Source organism: Triturus cristatus, chromosome 10 (assembly GCF_964204655.1).
Source record: "Triturus cristatus chromosome 10, aTriCri1.1, whole genome shotgun sequence".
Lineage (NCBI taxonomy): Eukaryota > Metazoa > Chordata > Amphibia > Caudata > Salamandridae > Triturus > Triturus cristatus.
Window position 1 is genome coordinate 1,083,717,821 of NC_140593.1, and position 23,727 is coordinate 1,083,741,547.

Consider the following 23,727-nt stretch of genomic DNA (forward strand, 5'->3'; position numbering starts at 1 on the left):
GTGGTTAAAATTTTTAATGTTTTGAAAATAGGCCTTAATAAATTGAGCATCTTTACACGTTGGGTGTAATTTCAAATTGAATAGCCAAAGTCATTTCAAGTACCAGGAATATTTAACTTCTTATACAGGTCTTAATTCATTAATGTCAAATAAACAAAAATGTATAAGGATGTTACCACCATAGAAGGAGGAGCCAAGGTGGCCACCTGTGGTCAAGGTAAAGGAAGTTGGTATAGTCCAGTTTGGATCCAACGATCTCAGAAATGGCCCATCTTTTGTCATCCTTGTTATGAACAAGTATGATTTTCTTAAGTAATTTCAAGCAATAAGAGCACTTTGACAATAAAGTTGACACCTAATTAAACATGTACAAATCTACAACTGTTTTTATTCTCAGGTTATTAAAAAGTTCCACTGGGGATGGGAGAGGACCCAATTCAACTCCCCAATGATTATCAAGCTATACAGGTCTTCTCTCCCCTTAACCACTAACACTTTGGGCATCCCTGGTGTGAGTTTGTGACATTTACTACCCACCTACTCTTAGATGAATCTCATGCATTGATAGAGTTATACACCAGAGGCTGGGTCACCACTCAGTCATACCAGCAACGAGGTGTTGGCATGTATGTTGAAGTTGACTTCTTTAGAATGGGTAAGTTTAGGCAGGTGCTGCACATAAAGATTAAACATATGGGATGATAGAGCCGCACACTGAGAAACCCCTTTACTCAATGAAGTGGTAAATAGACAAAACCAAACAGATAGCTTCACTCCAACTTAAGACATGAACCTAGACAAGGATGCTTTAGCAGTCCCTGCTGAATTCAGTTGACCCAGTAGAGTGTACTGGTTGGTGGTATCAAAAGCCATGAAAGATTCAGGATTATCATCGGCATGATGAAATGCTGGTTGAGTATTGTTAAAAGCCAGCATATGAACCATTAACAGTTGACTGCATGATTTTCCAGCAGTGTAGGAGGGGTATAGTGGGAAGATTCTTGATAACATTTAACTCGGTGTCCCTGTGACTATTGCCAATTCTAAGTATGAATCCTTGCTCAATAAAGGAATTCAGTGCTAATCTTAGTGAAATGAGACCGGAGCTGTGACACTGTTTTAAAACTGATATTGAACAGGATTGTGAGGAGTCCCCGAATTTCAAGTGAATCAGAACTGTGTACAAGTCTTCTTCTGTGAAAGTTTCCAGAAAAAGGTTTTGAGGTTATATTTGGGGACCATAAACTTGTGTATCTGATATAATAATCTTCATACCTACACTGGGAATAATTGTATTTCTTTAACCTGGTTAAAATGATATTCCTTCTGAAATTGCTATATGTTTTTCGCACTGTCCCATTGGAGGTTAATAATGAATGGTTTAAAACAATTGATAGATTTGTAGCAAGATTCATCTGGGTTTGTGGGAGGGCTAACATGTTATGTGCTTACCTAGAGAGACGGGGCATGGGCGCTCCCCAATTTTAGATTATATTTTTTAGCTGCAGCTCTACAATGTTATAGTATATTATTCAACTACAGGGTAATGGAACGTGGGACAATATGTTATGTATCCTCCATCTATGAGCTTTCCATTGGCAACTCAGCCCATGGCTGTTTACTGAAGTTCTTTGAGCCGAGCTATTTCAAACTGACCTGTTTTAAGACTGCTCGCCGCATTTTGGAACTGGGCAAGCGTCCGGAAGAAATTGGGGTTTGGGAGCTACACCCCATTGCTTAGGAATGAACAACTGTTCAGCATATTTCATGATAATTGCCTAGCTAGATGGGGACGCAGGGGATGTGGCAGGATTGGAGATTATTGCTGAGATCATGTTATAAGCTGTGCTTGTTTACAGGTAGGAACGAATTATGAATGTGCTGCTTTTCTATAGTATTTTACCTGTCTTGATTATCTTAATGGACTTTCATGTAATTTATGTATTCTTGCTGCTAGTGTATGGGAAAAACGAGGGGAAAAATTGTAATAAAATATTTTAAAAAAGGGATTAATTTTGTTTCTTCAATTCTTATCTACAGAAGAGACAGATTTCTATGCCCTGTTGGACATCTGGTTTCCTGATAAAAAGCCACTTCCCACTGCTTTTCTGGTTGACACTTCTGAAGAGGCTCTTCTTCTCCCTGATTGGCTGAAGTTGCGCATGATTCGTTCTGAGGTCCCACGTTTAGTGGATGCCGGTATGTGATGTTTTGGGCTAGGACATGAAATAGACAACAATTGGAAAAGGTTAAATTAATCATGGGCTAAATCAGTAACTTGTCAATTGAATTAAAGAGCTATTTTAGACTTGCTTTTGGTTAAGTTTGTTAATAACTGGTTTTGCATTTTTTTCTGTAAGGCGTGCTGTACTTCTTTTAATGTAATACCAGTTTAATGTGGGCGACTTAGTGACAGGTAGTCCTTGTAATATTCGGGCCTGGATAATCTACTGATATGGCTTGTTCTATGGTAGCTGACAATCTATGTAGAACCCAGAACCATTTCAGCAGCAAAGTGTGCACCAATAGTAAAAATAAAAATATTTGGCATTTTCCTCAGGATAAAAAGAGGTTTCAAAAACCTGGAAAGGGCACATTGAAAACTCTATGTTCAGCGGTAAGGACAATGAGACTTCTTAATTACTGGCAGTCTTTCAGCTGCTTCATGGTGCTTGGCCTGAGAAATGCGGAGAGGGAATATGAGGGCAATGGGAAAGCTGATAGCAAAATGGTAATGAGGTTCAACATCTAAGCTAAATATTCGAAGAGAATAGGTGCTCTATCAGCACCTTACAAATACTTGCAAATCAAAATGTCAGGCAAAGTGTCAGTGGGGAGGCAGGCTGGTTGAATAGAGCATATGCATGAAGAGGTTTCTCTCTGTTAGCAAAGGTCTACAGTGAGAGATAGGACTTTTGGCAGATAGGGATGATAGAGCATTGTGGTGAAATAGCTAGGCAGAGGAATTTATATTACACCCTTTTCTTGATCATGAGCCTCTGCAGTAGACACGGAACAGGGATTATGTGGTCTGATCGTTTTGAATTTATTATGTGGAGGATACAATGACTTAAGGCTTGTAGTTTTCCCCAAGTAAAGGCTTTTACCATATGTACTAGCTAGTCGAATGTTATTGAGATAGTATTTCCAAGTCTTAAGAGCAGCCACCAAGTCTTTGAATCTTTGAGGGAGAACCAGGTTAACTTCCTCAAACTTTGGACATTTGTGTAACAATCCATGATTTAAAAGCATCTATCGGTAGCCTCTTGAGTTCTGAGGTTGATCAGTGAGTCACTGGCATACACGTTCCTGCCTACATTGTTGTAATCGAATATCCTTGAACAGTGACACAGAGATATAGGAGAGGATTGTTAGCAGTGGTACTCATTGCAGGGGATATTATAGTGTAGTGGAATTACTGAGCAAACCTAGAATTATGTTGTAATTGCATGACAATGCATCAGATTAATAAATTAATGCAAATTATTATAGTTAATGGAATGTTCACTAGTAAATCACTCACTATCCTTCCCTCATTTACTTAAAGCACCAGTGTATTAAAAGACTACAGAATATCATGGGAAGGCGTTCCTAAGTGGGCGATAAAATAATTCCCAGAAAAGCTAAGGGTGCATAATGGTTGTCAAGGGACGTACGTTGCTACAGATGTTCCTAAAGAAAAAGCTGAACCTGTCCATGGTCAAAACAGTGCCCATGCATATGAGAACAATCCAGAAATGATTTGGGAAGAGGGTGCAGAAACCGAAAATATTGTGCGTTTGTCCGAGTAAATGATGCCTTGGGAGTGCTATATTCATCAGGTAGGATGTTTGTGAACATGTGAAAAATATGCATCCGTTTGCAGTCAGCATAGGATCCTGTGTTAGGTATACTATTTGAGTGAACTTGCCTTGTTCTAGCATTGCAGGATCTGGAGCCCCAGCAGCTGCTGCTGTTCGTCCAGTCGTTTGGGATCCCAGTGTCCAGCATGAGTAAACTGCTGCAATATCTTGATCAGGCTGTGTCTCACGACCCCCAAACCTTGGAGCAGAACATCATGGACAAAAGTAAGACCACTACGAGTGGATATGCAGTCCTTTGAATCTGATTTGTGAAGAATATAGGTGTTCTGTTGATAATTGGTTTTCACAGTCATTAGCAGTCACTTGTTGCTAGTTTACTTTGAGCAAACTCTGTTCGAAAGTATGTGAGACAGAAATCCAGCGTGTGATTTAAAAAAAAAAAAAATTATTACGTCCAGCCACATTCATTCTAAATGTTTGGGTGCAAGTTCCCCGAGTATATAGTACCAGAACTTGTTGCCATACTATTCCAGTAGCAAGTGGAGTGTGATTTATGTTTGACCTCTTGGGATCCCTTCTTTACATCTACAACTTCATCTCCTTTGAGTCCCTTGCATTCAATAGGCTTTCCATGTAATCCCATTTTCTTCTACCATCATGATTACCAGAACTTGCCACATCCTGACCAAGACCACATTGGCAAGTACCCGATTCAAAATTTTTTTGCAAGTGTAACCTCTTATTCCACATTTCATCTCACTCTTCTGCGGTATTGGATAGATTTCACTATCCTTCAGTTAGCACTTTAAATTTGCAGACCATTCTGGAATGAGGAAACACTTTACTCATCTATCCCCCTACGAATTTGAGACCTTGCCTATTCACAATGATCCTTGTCAGTATTGGCATTTGTTAATGGGCAGCTGACTACCTCTACCCCAGAACTGAGAAACACCTTTCTCCTCTTCCTTGCAGTTGTTATGGAAACCAAAAGCACTGGATTAAGTTTGCTCTGTGCACTGTTATGCTCTCTGCACTGTTATGCTCTATGCACTGTTATTAAAGTTTTAGGAGAGTTCAATGAAAAATATCCGTTGATGGAAGTCAAGAATAGCAATCCCTAAGACTACTTACCCTGCATGGCACCCAAGGGCCATGGAGTAATTTACGTCTTTTTAACGTTTCTGTTTGAATTTTGACATAGACATGTTCATTAAAAAGTTTGCTTTTCCACGTTGGATGGCAATAAAAGCAAAGAAGGCAGTATATGGTGAAATTGAAAGTACCCAGCTCTGAACTTAAGCCACCCCCAGATGTCAGCATCATGCACTTTCCCCTACAGCAGTGGTATTTCCTTTGGACAAACCAGCAAGAAGAATTATGTTTTTAACACTAAAAGAAGGTAGCCAGTTCAAACTGTCGTTTCATTCACGGCAGACCGTATTTAGTATTATGTTCTGTATAAGTCAATAATCTTCTGCCAGGTCATAGTCATGTTTAATATGGTCTCGAGACCATACATCACCCAGGTGTGAGATGCCAATTAAATCCTATGCATGGAAACACATTGATCAGGCTGCTTAGGAGAGCCCAAGTGCCCTTCCTTAGTGGAGCTGAGTTAGTCAAGGTGCCATGCTATTAAATGTGGCACAGAGCTTTGTGCAAGCTAGCAACTGGAATTCTCGTAGCTGGGGCGGTGCATGTGGGACTGATATGCTATATAGCAGCGCCAATGGATCCAATGGAGCTACTGCTCCCACCTCAGCATTGTCCAAGTGTGGTAAATAAAATTCCTTTACCGGGACTTAATTTGATACGGAAACATAATAAAACAGCTCAGTAAATAAGAGGCAGAATCCGTGGTATTAGAGGTTCGGAATGGGCTTTATTCCAATGATCGATTATAATCGGTTGCTCCAAGTTCCATCACCACGGAGGTTCAGGAAGTGAAGTACATACTTTATTGACAAGAAATGACTTTTATAGTACATACATTACAATGAAGCGAATGCAGTAGGCGTAACAATTGATAAGGAAAATGACGATTCATATGTGTAACCGAAAATGGGTGTAATAAGGAGTAAAAAGGAACATAATTGGTTATGATGTCATATATAGGTGGATCTATAAGATAATACTTGGCATAGATGCGCGCGCAGCAGCATGACGTGTGATTGACGTGCAACTAGGGGGTGAAGGGGACTTGACATTTAGCTCTACATGAGGAGACGGAAAGTCTGGGGGGTCAAGTCAACCTAATCCCAAATCATATCTAACATCCTATGTTTAAAGAACTATGTTATCCACAAAAGAAGGACTCTCGGACAGAATCTATTCTATACTGACTGTGCGTGCGTGTACAAGCGTCTAAGTGTCTACACTAAATGCGAGGGGGTAGGAATATTCCATGGTAACAGGGCTATGAATTACTTGCATGAAGACAGAGAAGCCGGGCCTTTTGCTCGGTAGCTGGAAGAATGTTTACTTAAACTACTAGACAGGAATGCATCGGCTGAGGGGTGAAGCAGATAACTCGAAGGTGAAATACAGTTCTTGGCAGAGAATAGGCTGATGTCAGGCTTCGTGAGCCGCGCAGAGAATGAGACAAAGTTCATGGTCACAGATGCAGGCTCAGACTGGAGTTTTCAGAGGCAGAAGGCAAGAAGAGTTTGATGACAGAATCAGGGCCTACTTGCCTGGACTGTAAAATGGCATAGGTGAACCATATAAAGCCGGTGGCTTTTCATACTTAGGAATGGAATATCCGGCCTATTCATGGCGGATCTGACAGAGGACATGTGACGGTGGACGCACATGTGTTTGCGTCTTCATGACTGGAACTGGAGGGGATATACATGTACTTGTAACATGCACATAGAACCGTTGGGGTCCAAGATAGGGGACATAACTGACCAGAAAAATCCATATTTCCACATTCCCTCCTTGTCCCCTACTTGCCCGTCAAGAGATATCAATCTTCATTAATCCATTGATCTGTTCGTATAACATCATTTGTTCTTCTTTCTTCTTCCGTGACGAATGAGATCTTGGTGGTGGAATACACGATGTGGCACACAGGCCACAGATCGCTGGTCCACATTGTAGACATAGACAGCAACTGAATAGTATGAGAAGGCCAATACCTAGGAATGATAGAACTCTCCATCCCCAGGCTGATATCACACTCCAAAACCAACCGGACCAAGTCCAAGTGCCTGGGTTCTGGTGTATCTGGCTTACAATCTTATGAAGGCGAGTTATAGCTTTATATACAGATGGCGAATTTTCTGGTATGAATACGCAGCAGCTTGATCCGATGACCCTACAAGCTCCGCCCCTATCAGCCAGGATGACGTCAAGGACAAGACGATTTTGAAGCACAACAATCCGCATAGCAGACTGCTCTTCTGTTAAATTGCCTAAGGCGGAGATAGTTTCATTCACTACTGCTTCAAGGGTTCTAGTTAATCTACGTATCAGCTTACTATTAGTAACAGTACCTATATAGGGAAAGATGCCTTTATTGAAATCTGTGTATTTTTCCCATGCTGTTTCAGTGTAATCGACAATTGGGAGATCTCTCCGCTCTCTGTTGTGTACTAAATGAATATTTCTATAATAATCAGGAGGAGCTAGGAAAACAGGTGGCAAAAGGAATGCAATGTAGCAGGTACCATCCCAATCTAGAGGCAGACGCATATATGCAGTCTGACCACATATAAAGTAGGAGTGGCGATAAGCTCTAAATGAAGATTTGCCTTGATCACTGAATTCTACTGTAGTAGTGCATTTACTATGGCCCATATGTATGGAACCAACTTTTCTTACACATAATTCACCTTTCGCTGGGAATACTGACATGGTTGGTAAAATTAGTTCAACTTCGGATGCGACATTTAGGACCATGAGATTAGGAGTAAAGTTACCTAATCCATATACTTCATTTTCTAGATCAGTTCCTGTTCCTTTGGGGCGACCCTGCTTGTCAGGGTAACAGACTTTGAATAAAACTAGGTTCAGATTTCCCCATACCCACTGGTCTTGGTAAACGGCTGTATCTGAGTCTATGGAATTTATTAAACTAAACCATGCTCCACAGGAGCCATTATGTGTAAACGGATGTGGAAAGAAAGGCAGGACTCCTTCATAATTCTGATAGGGAGGGAGCCGGCCACACACCCAACAATTAGTTGCATTACTAGTCTGATGGGAATGATGTAACATACTAATGAAAGTGTTATTGCGCAGCGCAAGTCTATAAGACAATTCATGCGGGGGTAAGTCACTAAAAGAATGTTCAGCAGTAACATTGTAAACGTTTCTGGCAATAGGGTAATATATGTGCAACAATATACTTGCAGTAATTATTAAAAGACTTAAGAAAAACAAGATTAATAATGTCACTATGCAATGGCTACGCAGTGATTTACAATACGCCTGTCGTTTCATCATTTTTCGCGACTGTCCATGATTCAGGTCTAGGCGATACATGTCGGAGACAGATTCAACCGCTTCACCTAGGAGAGGACTTAAACAATCAAATCGTCCGACGGCCTAGGCCTTAATTTTAGTCTATAAAGTTCTTTACCGTCGGCCTCAGCCAGAGGTAGTTTTGAGTCAATTGGTGAGGACACACGAGGTGGGCTGTTTACATCTGAAGGAAGTCCATGAAATTTCTTGATATGACTTGAATGAATCCATCCTTTCTTGCCCTCGATCTTCACGGCTGTCCTTGTGGTCAGTAAAACCAACTTGGGTGTCTTCCACCTGGGCTCCAGCTGAGTCTTTCGGTCGAAATTCCTCACAAAGACGAGGTCCCCCGGAATTACGTCATGGGGTTTCACCTCAGTATTGTCGGGAAAGGCTGCAGCTACCTGTGAACGACAAGATTGTAGTGCAGACATCAAGGAAGCCAAGTAATCTGTCAGCATATTACAGTCAATATCAGTTATTTTGCGTGGTATAGGCGTCCCCCACATATTTGGTGGTCTGCCGAAGATCACCTCATACGGGGATAGCCCTGTTCGAGAGTGTGCTACCATTCTCATGTAGAAGAGTGCAACTGGTAACGCTACTACCCAGTCGACACCTTTCTCTCTGCATATTTTGGACAATCTGATTTTCAGTATCTGATTATCTCTTTCTACGAGACCTGCTGCTTCGGGGTGTCGGACACAGTGAAATTTCCACTGATAACCTAACAGAAGTGAAACATGTTTCATTAATTCGGATGAGAACGGCTGGCCGTTATCTGAGTGAACAACACGTGGTAAACCGTATCGTGGGAAGAATTCTCGAACTAACTGTTTGGCAGTAGTCGGGGCAGTGTAATCTGAAACCGGGTATGCCTCCGTCCAGCGGGACAGAGCGCAGACAACTACGAGAACATATTTGAATCCTCGACATCGTTCCATCTGGATATAATCCATCTGGAGTACTTCAAAAGGGTGATTAGGAGGATGAAATCCACCTTGCTCTACGGGAACACTTTTTCCTGGGTTGAACTGGCAACAGATCATACAGGTACGGACCTTTTGTTTGGCTGCTGCTCGTAAATGTTTATTGAACCAAATGTGTTGAATGCTGTCTAGCATAGCTTTTTCTCCTAGATGTGCTGGACTATGTATAGTGTTAATTATAACTTGGACCATTGAATCAGGAAGGAACCACACAGATTTTTCCTTCATCATCCATCCTTGGTCCGTTTGGATCCCTCCTAATTCAGTCCATTTCTTTATTTCGTCTGGTGTAGCATGTGTCTGTATGTCAATTACGTCAAGGGTAGGATCTTTAACTGTCATACAATGTGTCGGCATCGGGACTATTGTCTTTGTCATGTCGGATGTTTGGGTTTGAGCAGTCTGTTTAGCTGTTCTGTCGGCTAGATCATTGCCTTGAGAAATGATATCAGTAACCTTCGTATGAGCCTTACATTTCATAATTGATATTGCAGTAGGTAGATGTATTGCATCTAATAAGGCATGAATGAGGGGTCCGTGCTGAATGTGGGCACCGTGGGAAGTTAAATAACCTCTCTCTCGCCACAGCACGCCGAAGTCATGTACAACTCCGAATGCATAACGTGAATCAGTGTATATGTTGACTTTTTTATTTGTGGCTTGAATACAGGCTTGTGTCAGAGCAATAAGCTCTGCGGCTTGAGCTGACAAAATATTTATACGATTAGTTTCAATGACTTCAGTATCTGTTGTGACTGCGTAAGCAGCCACCAACTCTCCTGTATTTGTTCTCATACATGAACCATCTACATACAATGTCAGGTCTGGGTCTGACAATGGGACATCGGTTAAGTCTTGTCTAGGTTTCGTCGTTATTGTAATAACTTCAATACAGTCATGGGCTAGTGGGTCTGTTCCGGTTACTGGCAAAAGTGTGGCAGGATTCAATGTATTACAGCGTCTGATTTCTATATGTGGCTGAAACAATGTAAGTTCGTACCCTGTAAGTCGCGCTATAGTCAAGTGTTGTGTTTGCGTTCTATTTACAAGAACCTCTACTGCATGTGGTACTTGAACTGTCAATGGATGTCCTAACACTATGGCATCGCTTTGTCTGATTGCTAAAGCTGTCGCTGCCACTGATTTTAGGCATGCAGGCAAAGCCTGAGCTACGGGATCTAATGTACTAGAAAAATAAGCACATGGTTTGTGTGCTCCTGCTTGTTCCTGTGTGAGTACTGACAAGGCAGTACCTTCGCGTTCTGTAACAAAGAGTGTGAACTGTTTTCTGTAACATGGCGTTGCTAAAACAGGTGCTTGACTTAAAGCTTTCTTTAGGCTTTCAAAAGCTTGTGTATGTTCCTGAGTCCAAGGGAGAACAGTCGATGTGGCTGCCTCCTGTGTTGTCAACTGAATGAGTGGTTTTGCTAGAAATGCGTACTGAGGGATCCACTGCCTGCAATATGACGTGAGGCCTATGAAAGCCCGCACCTCCTTTTGTGTCTTGGGTATTGGCATGTTAGCTATTAACTGAATGCGGTCGGGTGTAAGCTGCCTTCCCTCCTTGGACAGCGAGTGTCCAAGATAAATAACTCGCTGGACACAGAATTGCAGCTTAGAAGGGGACACCTTGTGCCCCTTTTCGGCTAGAAATTGTAAAACTGTCAGTGATGCTTTTTCACATTCTGGTTCGCTTCGGGCGGTGATCAGCAGATCATCGACGTATTGAAGCAGAGCAGTGTTAACTGGCATGTAGATACTGTCGAGTTCTCGTTTCAGTGCTTGGCTATAGATGCTGGGGCTTTCTGTAAATCCTTGAGGTGCGCGTGAGAATTTAAAGCTACGCCCATTTAAACTAAACCCGAACAAATATTGGCTTTCCGGATCTATTGGGACGCTGAAAAAGGCATTCTTGAGATCGATTACAGTAAAGAATGTCGCTTCGGAATCAATAGCTGTCAGTAATGACGAGATATCTGGGACCACAGGAAATTGCGGCACAATGCATTTGTTTAATTCGCGCAGATCAATAACCAATCGATATACTGGCGGGGCCTTTGGATCTGTTCGTTTAAGAATCGGAATTATCGGTGAATTACATACATTGGAGTCTGTTTCTACAACTACTCCTTGGGTAATGAGCTCGTCAATGATTTGTAGTAAAGCCACTACAGCATCTGGTGGTAACTTGTATTGTCGCATTCGTGGTAGCACCACTCCTGCCTTTAATGTGACTCGATATGGTGTAATATTCATGCATCCAACATCAGTAGGGCCTTGTGCCCATAGATGTGTAGGTAAAGTCTGTAGTCGGGGATCCATGTCTCTAGACACATAGTGACCTTTAAAATCACGTAAAAACAACCTCACTCCTTCCGGAGAACAACATATTATGGCTCCTAGAGTTTTCAGCGTTTTTATTCCTAACAGATTTTCGGGACATGATTTAGTAAGCAATAAATCTGTAGTTCGGGTCAGAGGTCCTATCGTAAGTGGGAGAGGCTGTGACACTTCATTAACAATAGGCTTTCCTGAAAAACCAAGGGAAATATTCTGAGAGCCTGAGAGGGGTGCCCCTGGAACTTCACTACGTTTTATGGTTGTTCGACTTGCCCCTGTATCGAGTAAAAATTTTCTGTCTTGGCCTAATAATTCACTATGTACATAAGGTCCTTCTTGATCTACCGGGATCTCGATAAGGGGTAAGTCAACTTCCCTCTCTAGGCTTGTTCATGCGTATCGTTGATAATCAGGATAGTCGTACTGTGCGGTCTGGTACAGTTGTCGTGTCGTGGTTTGTGTGGCAGCAACAGGCAGCGCTGGTGCAGCTGGCACAAACTGTATAGACTGTTGTGAAGCTGGCATGGACTGTGCATGCTGCGGAGCTCCTTGTTCATTCTGGTCCTGTCTAGGTGGCCGTGGTCTTTCTTGTGTTTTACCTATGCTGATATTATGTTTCAAAACTGGACAATCGTGTACGTAATGACCTGGCTTTTTGCAATAATTGCATGTCCCTTTTACAGGTCCGGCTGAATCACCGGAATGTGTCATACCCTTTTTATGTCCTTCAGCTGGGACTGTCTGAGAAACTAACATTTTCATTTTCGTGTCTTTCATGCGTCTGTGTTCATGTTCTTGTTCCTCTCTAATTCTATTGTGATGGTATTGTAACATTTGTAACATTTGTGATGGAGTGTTACCTTGCCAGGTACTCTCGAATTTTAATACTCTATTCTTTACTTGGGGTAGAGCATTTTCTACTAATTTTGTTACAAACAGATGTGGGTATGATTCGCTACTTGCTTTTAGGCCACTATTTATACCAAAACATTTTTCAAATCGGGCATAGTAATCACTAGTGTCTTCATCTTGCTTCTGTTTACAGGCTGAAATTGTACCCCAATCTTCCTTTTTCGTAGTTAATAAACGTGGCAGTACCTGTACTAATAAACCTGGTAGTGCTTTAGTTTTATCCCCAAGTCCTGCTCCTGCAGTTCGGGCCTTTTCTTCTGCTTCCAATGCTGACCATTCTATCTTTTGGTCTCCTACCTCCCACTCCTTTTCCCTGAGTTTCTCATAAATGCCAGCAGGCATCAATACCTTTAATATTGTCATAATGTCGGGATAGGTATACTCTCCCATGAGTAACATGTCTTTAATTTCTCGGTGAAAACCCGCTGGATCTTTGTCATGACTGGGTACCACTTTCTTCATTTCTAACAATTCTATTTTCGATATGGGCGTATATACAAATACGCGTTTAAACTCATTGTCCTCGCCTTTTATTGGGTGTACTTCTCGTAAAGGATTCTGTCTATCCATGTAATACGTGGTTCTTTCCTTGATGGGCAATGAGGCACGGTCTGAACATACAAAAAGAATATACTGCTTTCTTGATTCTAGAATTTCTTTAATTAATTTAGTACCTGAACCTCTCCATCTATTCATAAGCAATTCAGTCAATATGTCAGGTAAGGGACCAGGGTCCGAATGCTGACTCTGATATAGTATAATGAGTTGTTGAATCATATAAATCCCAGCTAACCGCTGTTCATCTGGGGTGAGATTCAAAAACGTGCGTGCTACTGTATTATCACTATATTTTCCGGGACTGTCCACCCAATGGACAGCTGCCCTAGCTAAATCTTGTTCATCCATAGAATCGAGGAAATGATAACCCCTTCGTTCTCGGAGTAGTTTGTCGGCGACTTGGAACGAATGCTCGTTAGACCTTATATGGACTACGGGTGTAGGGAAACTCCTGTTATTGTCTGGACATATCGGACGTATCGGGTCAATAGGACATCTATTACTATTACAATATCTTCCTCTACCTACATAGGCTATAGTGTCTGACTGTCCTGCGGGCAGTCCTGACCCTTCCTCCTCGTTTTGTTCGAACTCGTCTACCGCTAATCTTTCTTCGTGTAGGCGTTCTATTTCTTTACAGATCTTTCGGCACATGGCTATTATACAATTTTGTTTATCATGTCTACCTTCTGATATATTCTGGCTCCATCTGGTAAGAATTTGCATTGCTTCCGGGTCTACCCCCGGTCGGTCTTCATTTCTGATCACACAATTTATGAGGAAACGTAACAGTTCCCCCTGTATCTCCACTTTCTGGTATTCCATAGCTCTGTTAATACATTCTGGATCTCGCCCTGTTTGGACAAAATGGTATATTTTATCTAGATGTGCAGTCATTCCTGGTAACTTCCCTAAGTACTCTGCGGCTCGTCTGATACGCAATGATGCCAGGATCATTTCGTCCTCTTTGCCGGGCACAGGGTCATATCTGCAATCTATAAGAAGTTCCTTAAGCGTACGGGCATTTATGAGTTTGGGGGTACGTGAATGTGCTGACTCTTGAAAAGCAAGTTTATTTATTCTGGGTGGCGTAGAAAAAATGTTACTAGCACCTCCCGTAGCCCCATCTGGGGTGTCGGGTGTGAAAGGATTCGTTGAACGTGACACAGCAACTATAGGTGTGGACACAGCTATAGAAGCAGCTGTAGGAACAGATGTAGAAACAGATGTGCTTGCCGGAACTTGTGACACGATCTGTTGCTGTAGGGATACGGGTACTGGGTCTTGGCGTTGAGCCTCCCTGATAGGCGGTCTATGTGGGGCGGAATTAGCATACTCGGGAGCTGCGTCATCTAAATATGAAGAAAGAAAAACATCTTCTGCGGTTCTAGGATGCCCCTTAGGATGTACCTTTATTGGAAATAATGGGGGCGGCAAGTCTTTCGGTATTTCTGGAGTAGCTTTAGGTAATCCTTCGGCCAGAAGGGGATACATACCATTCATAAGGGCATTTCTTTGTCTGTCTACTTGTTCTGATTTCACTCGGATCCCTTCCTCAATTAATAGATTTTCTCGAACTTTATTGGAATTCTCTTTACTCTTCTCTTCCTGTCTACGTGCTTTTTCTGTACGTCTATGAGATTCTTTACGCCATAACTCAACGGCATCTTTCTGTGATTGTCTGACTTTCCTTTTCCATAACTCTTCCTCTACTTTCATGATGCACTCTGCATCCCAGGTTCCCGCTGTGGGCCACCTCTGACTTTCTGGTAATTCCTTGGTGTAGTCTACCCATAAATCAAGAAATAATATAGCGTCTAAGCCATGTTTATGATACATGAAGTACCCTGGAGTGTCCCTAGGAGGAATAGGAACGGCTTCTTCGAGTACCCCTTTTCTTGTAGTGATCTGTCTTAGTTTCGAAAAGAGCGGCATATTGAGAACTGATCTGATACTTAATCTTGAACACACTTAGTACAAAAGCACAATAATGAACAACCAGTCATACCACAATATGCAAGACGTTTAACACATTAAACATTAAACATTTTTTAACCTTTAAAATAACCAACAATGATGATCGTCTGCATAACTAATCACCAAGCATAATTTTTGACAATAACTAGATACTTCGGAATACTTGATATACTGCTAAACAGTACATATACACTGCTAAAACAGTGCAGACCGGATTTGTGTACCCAAACCCGTCTTGACCGGCACAACCTATGTGCACGTCAGAAATGCCTCCCCAGTAATGGTACTCACCGGGTAGCTTCGGAAACGGAAGGCCTCGGAAACTGGACTTGGACCGGACTGGACTCGACTCGACTCGTCGGAAACTGGACTCGACTTGGGACTTCGGAAACTGGTGGGCCTCTGTATACCTCGGATCTTGCTCTCTCAGCTAGGCTCTGGTCGGGATACTTCGCACCTCTCACCGCCTCGTCTGGGTGTTGATCGCAGCCTCAGTCGCCCCCGCTTGACCGGAGGGAGATACAGGAAATCCTGCTGGTACGCGTTATTGTCCGTCCAGCTGTGGCAGGAGACCGGGCCTGCAACTCACCGCCGGCGCGTGAGATGAGAAAGTGTCCCTGTTCGGGCGCCATTCATGTGGTAAATAAAATTCCTTTACCGGGACTTAATTTGATACGGAAACATAATAAAACAGCTCAGTAAATAAGAGGCAGAATCCGTGGTATTAGAGGTTCGGAATGGGCTTTATTCCAATGATCGATTATAATCGGTTGCTCCAAGTTCCATCACCACGGAGGTTCAGGAAGTGAAGTACATACTTTATTGACAAGAAATGACTTTTATAGTACATACATTACAATGAAGCGAATGCAGTAGGCGTAACAATTGATATCCCAAATCATATCTAACATCCTATGTTTAAAGAACTATGTTATCCACAAAAGAAGGACTCTCGGACAGAATCTATTCTATACTGACTGTGCGTGCGTGTACAAGCGTCTAAGTGTCTACACTAAATGCGAGGGGGTAGGAATATTCCATGGTAACAGGGCTATGAATTACTTGCATGAAGACAGAGAAGCCGGGCCTTTTGCTCGGTAGCTGGAAGAATGTTTACTTAAACTACTAGACAGGAATGCATCGGCTGAGGGGTGAAGCAGATAACTCGAAGGTGAAATACAGTTCTTGGCAGAGAATAGGCTGATGTCAGGCTTCGTGAGCCGCGCAGAGAATGAGACAAAGTTCATGGTCACAGATGCAGGCTCAGACTGGAGTTTTCAGAGGCAGAAGGCAAGAAGAGTTTGATGACAGAATCAGGGCCTACTTGCCTGGACTGTAAAATGGCATAGGTGAACCATATAAAGCCGGTGGCTTTTCATACTTAGGAATGGAATATCCGGCCTATTCATGGCGGATCTGACAGAGGACATGTTGACGGTGGACGCACATGTGTTTGCGTCTTCATGACTGGAACTGGAGGGGATATACATGTACTTGTAACATGCACATAGAACCGTTGGGGTCCAAGATAGGGGACATAACTGACCAGAAAAATCCATATTTCCACACAAGAACTCCATGGACCCCTCACCAGGAGATATCAAAGAAAAAAGATGAAACCATTCACAGTATTCCTGGTACACCAAATAGATGTCTAGGCATTCAAGATCAAAGGCATTAAAGCTCAATGCCAAGTTGCATGTTCTTTCATATCATGTATGCCAAGACTAAAGCAATGTTACTGGTGTGTCAAAAAGGCTAACACATTCAATTAAAAGTTCTGCTCTACCATCCCTACTCCACTTTGTCTACCAGCCACCACCAAACTGCTGCTCATATTGGTGTTCTGCTTCCAGGGCATCCTCCAGTCCTGGTCCTGGTCCCCTTTTGAAACTAGATGTTCGAGGCATATGAGCTGCAGATTGTACACTTAGCAGATTGTACACTTAGCATAGATCGCCATCTGGTGTTGGGCCCGGATGTTTGCAGTTTGTTTTTCTTCTTGGACAGTCTTTGGAAGTCACGAGTTTGGTGACTCCTCCTTCGGTCCGTACTGCGCATGGGCTTCGGCTCCATCCTCAGATAGTTTTTTTCCGCCATCGGGCTCGGATGTGATACTTCGTGCTCCGGCTTCGAACTTCTACGGTTCCAGCCTCGACGGAAAATCCTCGTTTCTTCGAGTTTCTTCATCATCATCTTCATCTCTCGAAGCGGCACTTTTCTCCATCCCGTACATCGGCACCGGCCTTCGGGCCCTCCTCGACTCCGGTCCCGGCCGATGGAAAGGACTCCGTTCAAAAAGTGCCCAAAATGTGGGTCTAAATTTCCCCACACCGACCTCCATCAGGTGTGTAATCTTTGCCTCTCTCCAGAACACGAGGCCAGAGACTGCCCCGCCTGTAAGTCTTTTCGATCGAAGAAAACCATCCGGGATCGAAAAGCTCGACGCACCATGGCGCACTCATCGTCTGCAGCTCCACCGGACATCTTCGGAGACGGCGCTGAAGCTTCGGGGCAAACACACACCGAGCAGGAAGAAGACGTCGTCAGCGCTTCCGAGGCCGACGACTCCGACGTGGAGGACATCACACCGGCGCAGCGGGCCGTGAGTACTGTGCCCCCTCCCACCCCCGCGCCCAAAACCAAAGAGACTCAGGTTACTCCCTCGCCTGCCGGCCTGGGCAAAACCAAGACCAAAGCTTCGATCACCCCACCTTCGGGCCCGGTGTCGAAGCCTCCAAAGTCTCACGGCAGCTCGGGATCTAGCCAGCCGACGCCCGGTGCCGAAAAACAGCATCCGGCACCGAAGAAAGCAATATCCAGCTCGACTCCGAAGCCACCGGTGCCGAAGCCTGGACTCTCGGTGCCGGCCAAACACAAACACAAATCTGTCGGCACCGACGCTCCGGCGCCGAAAACTCCTTCGACGCCGAAAAAACCGGAGGCCCCAAAAAAGCATGGCGCACACAGACCATCGAAGTCCTCGGTTCCGAAATCACCGGTGCCGACGGACGATTCGACGCCATTGGCTCTGTTTACACCAGACCCTTTACAAAAGACTCTGTCCAAAGATCCAAAGACTGGGCTATTGACTTTAATCATCAAGAAAAGACGCCTTGATACTCCGGCTCCTCCTCCACCACCCAAACGGAAGGACTCTGCTACTTCTCCCCTCAGAGTGCCCTCCCCACTACCACCTCCCCTACCTCCTCCACCTCCTCCACCCCCTCCCAGGTCTCCGCCACCTTTACCTCACTACTCTCCGGCCCCGTCCCCAGATCCGGATGACGGGGACCCGGACAATTATCCGGCGGACGCCCCAATGGATCCCACTCCACCAGGGACCCCAGACCCGTGGGAGGATTACAATAACCCTGATGTACCCGATATTCCTCAGGACGACCTATACCCATCCAGGCCGTCTCCTCCAGAGGACTCCTTAGGGTTCCATCATTTAGTGCAGAGAGCAGCACACTACCATGGGGTGGACATGCACACTGAACCAGTGGAAGACGACTTCTTACTGGATACATTCGACATACAGGACAAATCCACCTCTATCTTACCCATGCTTAAGGGTGTCACCAAGCATGCCGCAGAGGTGTTCAAAGACCCTGTCAGGGCCAGGGTACTAAACCCTAGAATAGAGAAAAAGTATAAGGCGGCACCCACAGACCCTGCATACATTAAGGGCCCTGCTCCCTTAGATTCCCTAGTTGTCTCTACAGCTAGAAAGCGGGCTAACTCCCAGTCCTCAGGAGAAGCCCCACCGCCAGACAAGGAATCCAAACTCCTAGACGCGTCTGGCAAGCGCACCGCCTCTCAAGCTGCAAACATGTGGCGCATTGCAAACACACAAGCGCTACTTGCGCGCTATGACAGAGCACACTACGACGAACTTGAGGCTCTTATGCAGCACCTCCCCGAGAAACACAAGCGTAGGGCTCATGAGCTAATACAGGAGGGTAAACTCATTACAAACACCTCCATTAAATGTGCCCTCGATGCAGCCGACACTGCTTCTAGAGCCATAAATACCAGTGTCCTGCTTCGTCGCCATGCCTGGCTCAGGATCTCAGGGTTTAAGCCTGAAGTCCAGGCGTCCATACTCAATCACCCCTTTGACCAACAAACTCTCTTTGGGCCCAAGGTAGACGAAGCGTTGGAAAAGATGAAAAAGGACACAGACACAGCAAAGTCTATGGGGGCACTCCAAACACAAGCCTCTAAACGTTCCTTTCGACGCTCCTCCTTTCGTGGCACAGGCAGAGGCTTCTCCACCGATAGCACCTCTACCTCCTACAAATCCCCTCCTCAAAATACCTTTTCAAAGGGCAACCAAAGAGGTGGTTACAGAGGCAACAACAATAAGGGCAGGGGCAAAACTAACAACACCCGTTCTGCCACCCCGCCCACACAATGACTTCCCTCCGCTCCCCCCAGACCATTCCACTCCGGTCGGGGGCAGACTACAAAACTTTATCCACGCATGGGAGTCCATAACATCGGACAAATGGGTGACCCAAATCATTCGGTCAGGGTACTGTCTCGAGCTAACATCTACCCTGCCCAATATCCCACCAAGGCACCGTCCAATGTCTCAAGAACATTCCACACTGCTCAAACAGGAGGTACTCTCCCTTCTCCAAAAACACGCTATAGAGCATGTCCCCATCAATCAGCAAAATCTAGGGGTTTACTCCCTATATTTCCTAATACCAAAGAAAGACGGTACCCTCAGGCCCATTCTGGACCTCCGGCCTCTAAATGCCTACATACATTCAGACCATTTCCATATGGTCACCCTACAACAAGTCCTCCCGCTCCTCTGTCAGGGAGACTTTCTCACATCCTTGGATCTGAAAGACGCATACTTTCACATTCCAATACACCCCTCTCACAGGAAATACCTCAGGTTCGTGGTGGACGGGCAACATTACCAATTCACGGTTCTCCCCTTCGGGGTCACCACCGCACCACGGGTCTTTACCAAATGCCTAGCGGTAGTAGCAGCACACCTCAGACGTCAACACATTCACGTCTTCCCTTACTTAGACGACTGGCTGATAAAAGCCGCGTCTTACCACCAATGCGTGCAGCATACAAACAGCACCATCCAACTGCTCCACCAGCTAGGCTTCACGGTGAACTACCAAAAGTCCCACCTCATACCATCTCACACAAAGCAATATCTCGGGGCCACTATAGACACCTCCAAAGGTATTGCCTATCCAAACACAGCCAGAATCACAAGCATTCAAGCCTTAGGCAAAACATTTCTTCCCCAACACTCTCTTCCAGCAAGAGTGTTCATGAAGCTCATAGGAATGATGGCGTCTTGCATCTTTATAGTGCCCCATGCAAGACTACACATGCGTCCACTTCAAGAGTGCCTAGCACAACAGTGGAACCAGGCCCAGGGTCAGCTGACGGATCTGGTGTTGGTGGACGGCCGCACACATCACTCTCTGCAGTGGTGGAACACCACAAACCTTTCCAAAGGGCGGCCGTTCCTGGACCCGGTTCCTCAGGTGATTCTAACAGCGGACGCATCGCTCTCCGGCTGGGGAGCGCACCTCCTACACCTCACAATGCAAGGTCTATGGACGCCACAGCAAAAATTGCTCCACATCAACCATCTGGAGCTCTTGGCGATCTTTCTAGCCCTAAAATCTTTCCAAAAACAGATTTCGGGCAAAGCAGTCCTCATTCGCACAGACAACATGACTGCAATGTATTATATCCAAAAACAGGGGGGGACACACTCTCCCCAGCTCTCCCGCTTAGCCCAGAGCATATGGAGATGGGCAATTCCCCAAAACATCTTTCTCCTGGCACAACACGTTCCAGGCGTACAAAACACCATGGCAGATCTGCTCAGCAGACAAACGCAACAACTACACGAATGGGAACTGCATCCGCAAGTTCTTCAACCATTCTTCCAACAGTGGGGGCATCCTCAGATAGACCTCTTCGCCACCCACGAAAACAAAAAATGCCCAAGCTTCGCCGCCAGATACCCACACCCATTGTCCAAGGGCAATGCGATATGGATGAACTGGTCAGGCAGATTTGCATACGCCTTTCCACCTCTCCCACTAATTCCATTAGTGGTCAGGAAGCTACAACAGCACTCCCTCACACTCATTCTGGTAGCTCCGACGTGGGCCAGGCAGCCGTGGTACACCACGCTACTACAACTATCAGTGGTACCACATCAAAAACTGCACCTATCCCCATGCCTCCTAACCCAGAACCATGGAGAAATCAGGCACCCGGACCCAGCTCAGCTCAACCTGGCGATCTGGCTCCTGAAATCCTAGAATTCGGATACCTTAACCTTCCCCCTGATTGCATGAACATCATCATGGAAGCCAGACGTCCTACCACTAGAGCATGTTATGCCGCAAAGTGGAAAAGATTTGTTATTTACTGCCGTAACAATACAATCAACCCTTTAGATGCATCCATACAGCACATCATATGCTATCTGCTCCATCTTCACAGGTGTAACCTGGCATATTCATCCATACGCCTACACCTAGCAGCGATCGCTGCTTATCTACAAAACAGACAGCATTTATCTCTCTTCAGAGTGCCCGCTATTAAAGCCTTCATGGAAGGCCTTAAACGAGTAATTCCTCCCAGGGCACCACCTTCCCCTGTATGGAATCTAAATTTAGTTCTTACACGACTAATGGGTCCGCCCTTCGAACCAATGCATAAATGCGAGCTACAGTTTCTCACCTGGAAAACAGCTTTTCTCGTAGCTATCACTTCCCTTAGAAGGGTTGGTGAAATACAAGCGTTCACTATACAGGAACCCTTCATACAAATACATCACAGCAAGGTCATACTTCGCACAAATCCGAAGTTCCTGCCCAAGGTCATTTCCCCCTTCCATCTCAATCAATCGGTGGAATTACCTGTCTTCTTCTCGCAACCTCAATCTGTTGCAGAAAGAGCCTTACACACACTCGATGTAAAAAGGGCCTTGCTATACTACATACAAAAAACGCAACCATTCAGGAAGACTAAACAATTGTTCGTCTCCTTCTCTCCACCACATAAAGGCAACCCCATTTCTAAATCAGGGATAGCTAGGTGGATTGTAAAATGCATACAGATTTGCTACCAAAAGGCTAAAAAGAACATTATCTGTTCCGCCTAAAGCCCATTCTACAAGAAAGTTAGGGGCTTCTATGGCCTTTCTAGGGAATATACCCTTAGATGACATCTGCAAAGCAGCCACATGGTCTACACCGCACACCTTCACAAAACATTACTGTGTAGATGTGCATTCCAAACAGCAAGCTAGAGTGGGCCAGGCTGTACTAAAGACACTATTTCAAACCACTGCAACGGATACCGGTGGTCGCCGCTAGGGTTGGGTACTGCTATATAATCTATGCTAAGTGTACAATCTGCAGCTCATATGCCTCGAACGGAATATGCTACTTACCAGTATGCATCTGTTCTTGGCATGTAGAGCTGCAGAGTTGTACACGCCCTCCCGCCTCCCCGGCTACCTGTATCCGTTCCAGTACATCTTATTTAGATACTACACACATGGGTTTCTCACTGTGATTACCAAGCTCCATCATTTCCCTGTTGGCGAAAAACAATCTGAGGATGGAGCCGAAGCCCATGCGCAGTACGGACCGAAGGAGGAGTCACCAAACTCGTGACTTCCAAAGACTGTCCAAGAAGAAAAACAAACTGCAAACATCCGGGCCCAACACCAGATGGCGATCTATGCTAAGTGTACAATCTGCTAAGTGTACAACTCTGCAGCTCTACATGCCAAGAACAGATGCATACTGGTAAGTAGCATATTCCTTCTCCATTCATTTACTAAATTATTTTCTGACTTGATCTACAGTGATTCAGTTGATATGGGCTGTCTTGGAGTTAAAGATAATTTTCTTTACCTTTACGGCCTTCTTTTCTGTGATCGTGTTAAAAGTGGTTGTGTTTAACATATGATAGCCCCTTAATAAGTTTGAAACTTTTACAGCCTGCATTATCCATCGCTCTCGCATTCGTAAATGCAGTTTTGTAAATGTGCCATCCTGTCATGGCTTCTTTCACTTTGCATACCACCGCCCAAGGTTGTTTAATGTTTAGACTTGCATCCTTTGCAGGTAGTCAGACACTTATTATCGATGACTGAGTAATCTCAGAGATAAAGACATGGCGAGAAAGGGTACAACTGGAATGGAATCTTTCACACTATTCAGAATACCACATGCAAACACTTTGCATCATGAATGTGCAATTATTTGAATGGTCTGGCTGTAGCTTGATCAGTTGGTCACGAAGATTCATCTGTTCCTTCCCAATGATCCTTTTCTTTCTTTTTTTTTTTTTTTTTTTTACCTCCCACCCATCCCCCAAACAACCACCTACATTTTCATTTTCATTCTACAGCTACAATCCCAATTGTTCAGCCATGCTTCTAGCCAAACCATGATCACATCAGTTCTGATATAGAGATGTTTTCGACTTGCATCAGGAAGATCAACTCTATCTGAGGCATGGCCTCTCCACAAAGGGAAGGTGATTTATTTCTCAGCCATTCAGCCTTAGGTACTGACCGGAGCTCTACAAAGCTTAATATCCTCCTGGGTGTCAAGAGGACCATTGCAAGACTTCAGAACAAGTAATGTAATTTTTGG

At 44.5% G+C, this 23,727-nt stretch overlaps 1 protein-coding gene across 1 annotated transcript in view; it reads left to right on the forward strand.

Moving 5' to 3' along the window:
• INTS1 (integrator complex subunit 1) overlaps positions 1–23,727 on the forward strand; it is a 625,364-nt gene that overhangs the window by 390,494 nt on the left and 211,143 nt on the right. Inside the window, exons 27-28 of the mRNA XM_085629257.1 lie at positions 2,041–2,199; positions 3,921–4,067. Coding sequence (XP_085485383.1) covers positions 2,041–2,199; positions 3,921–4,067 — 306 coding nt within the window. The remainder of the gene's footprint in view (positions 1–2,040; positions 2,200–3,920; positions 4,068–23,727) is intronic.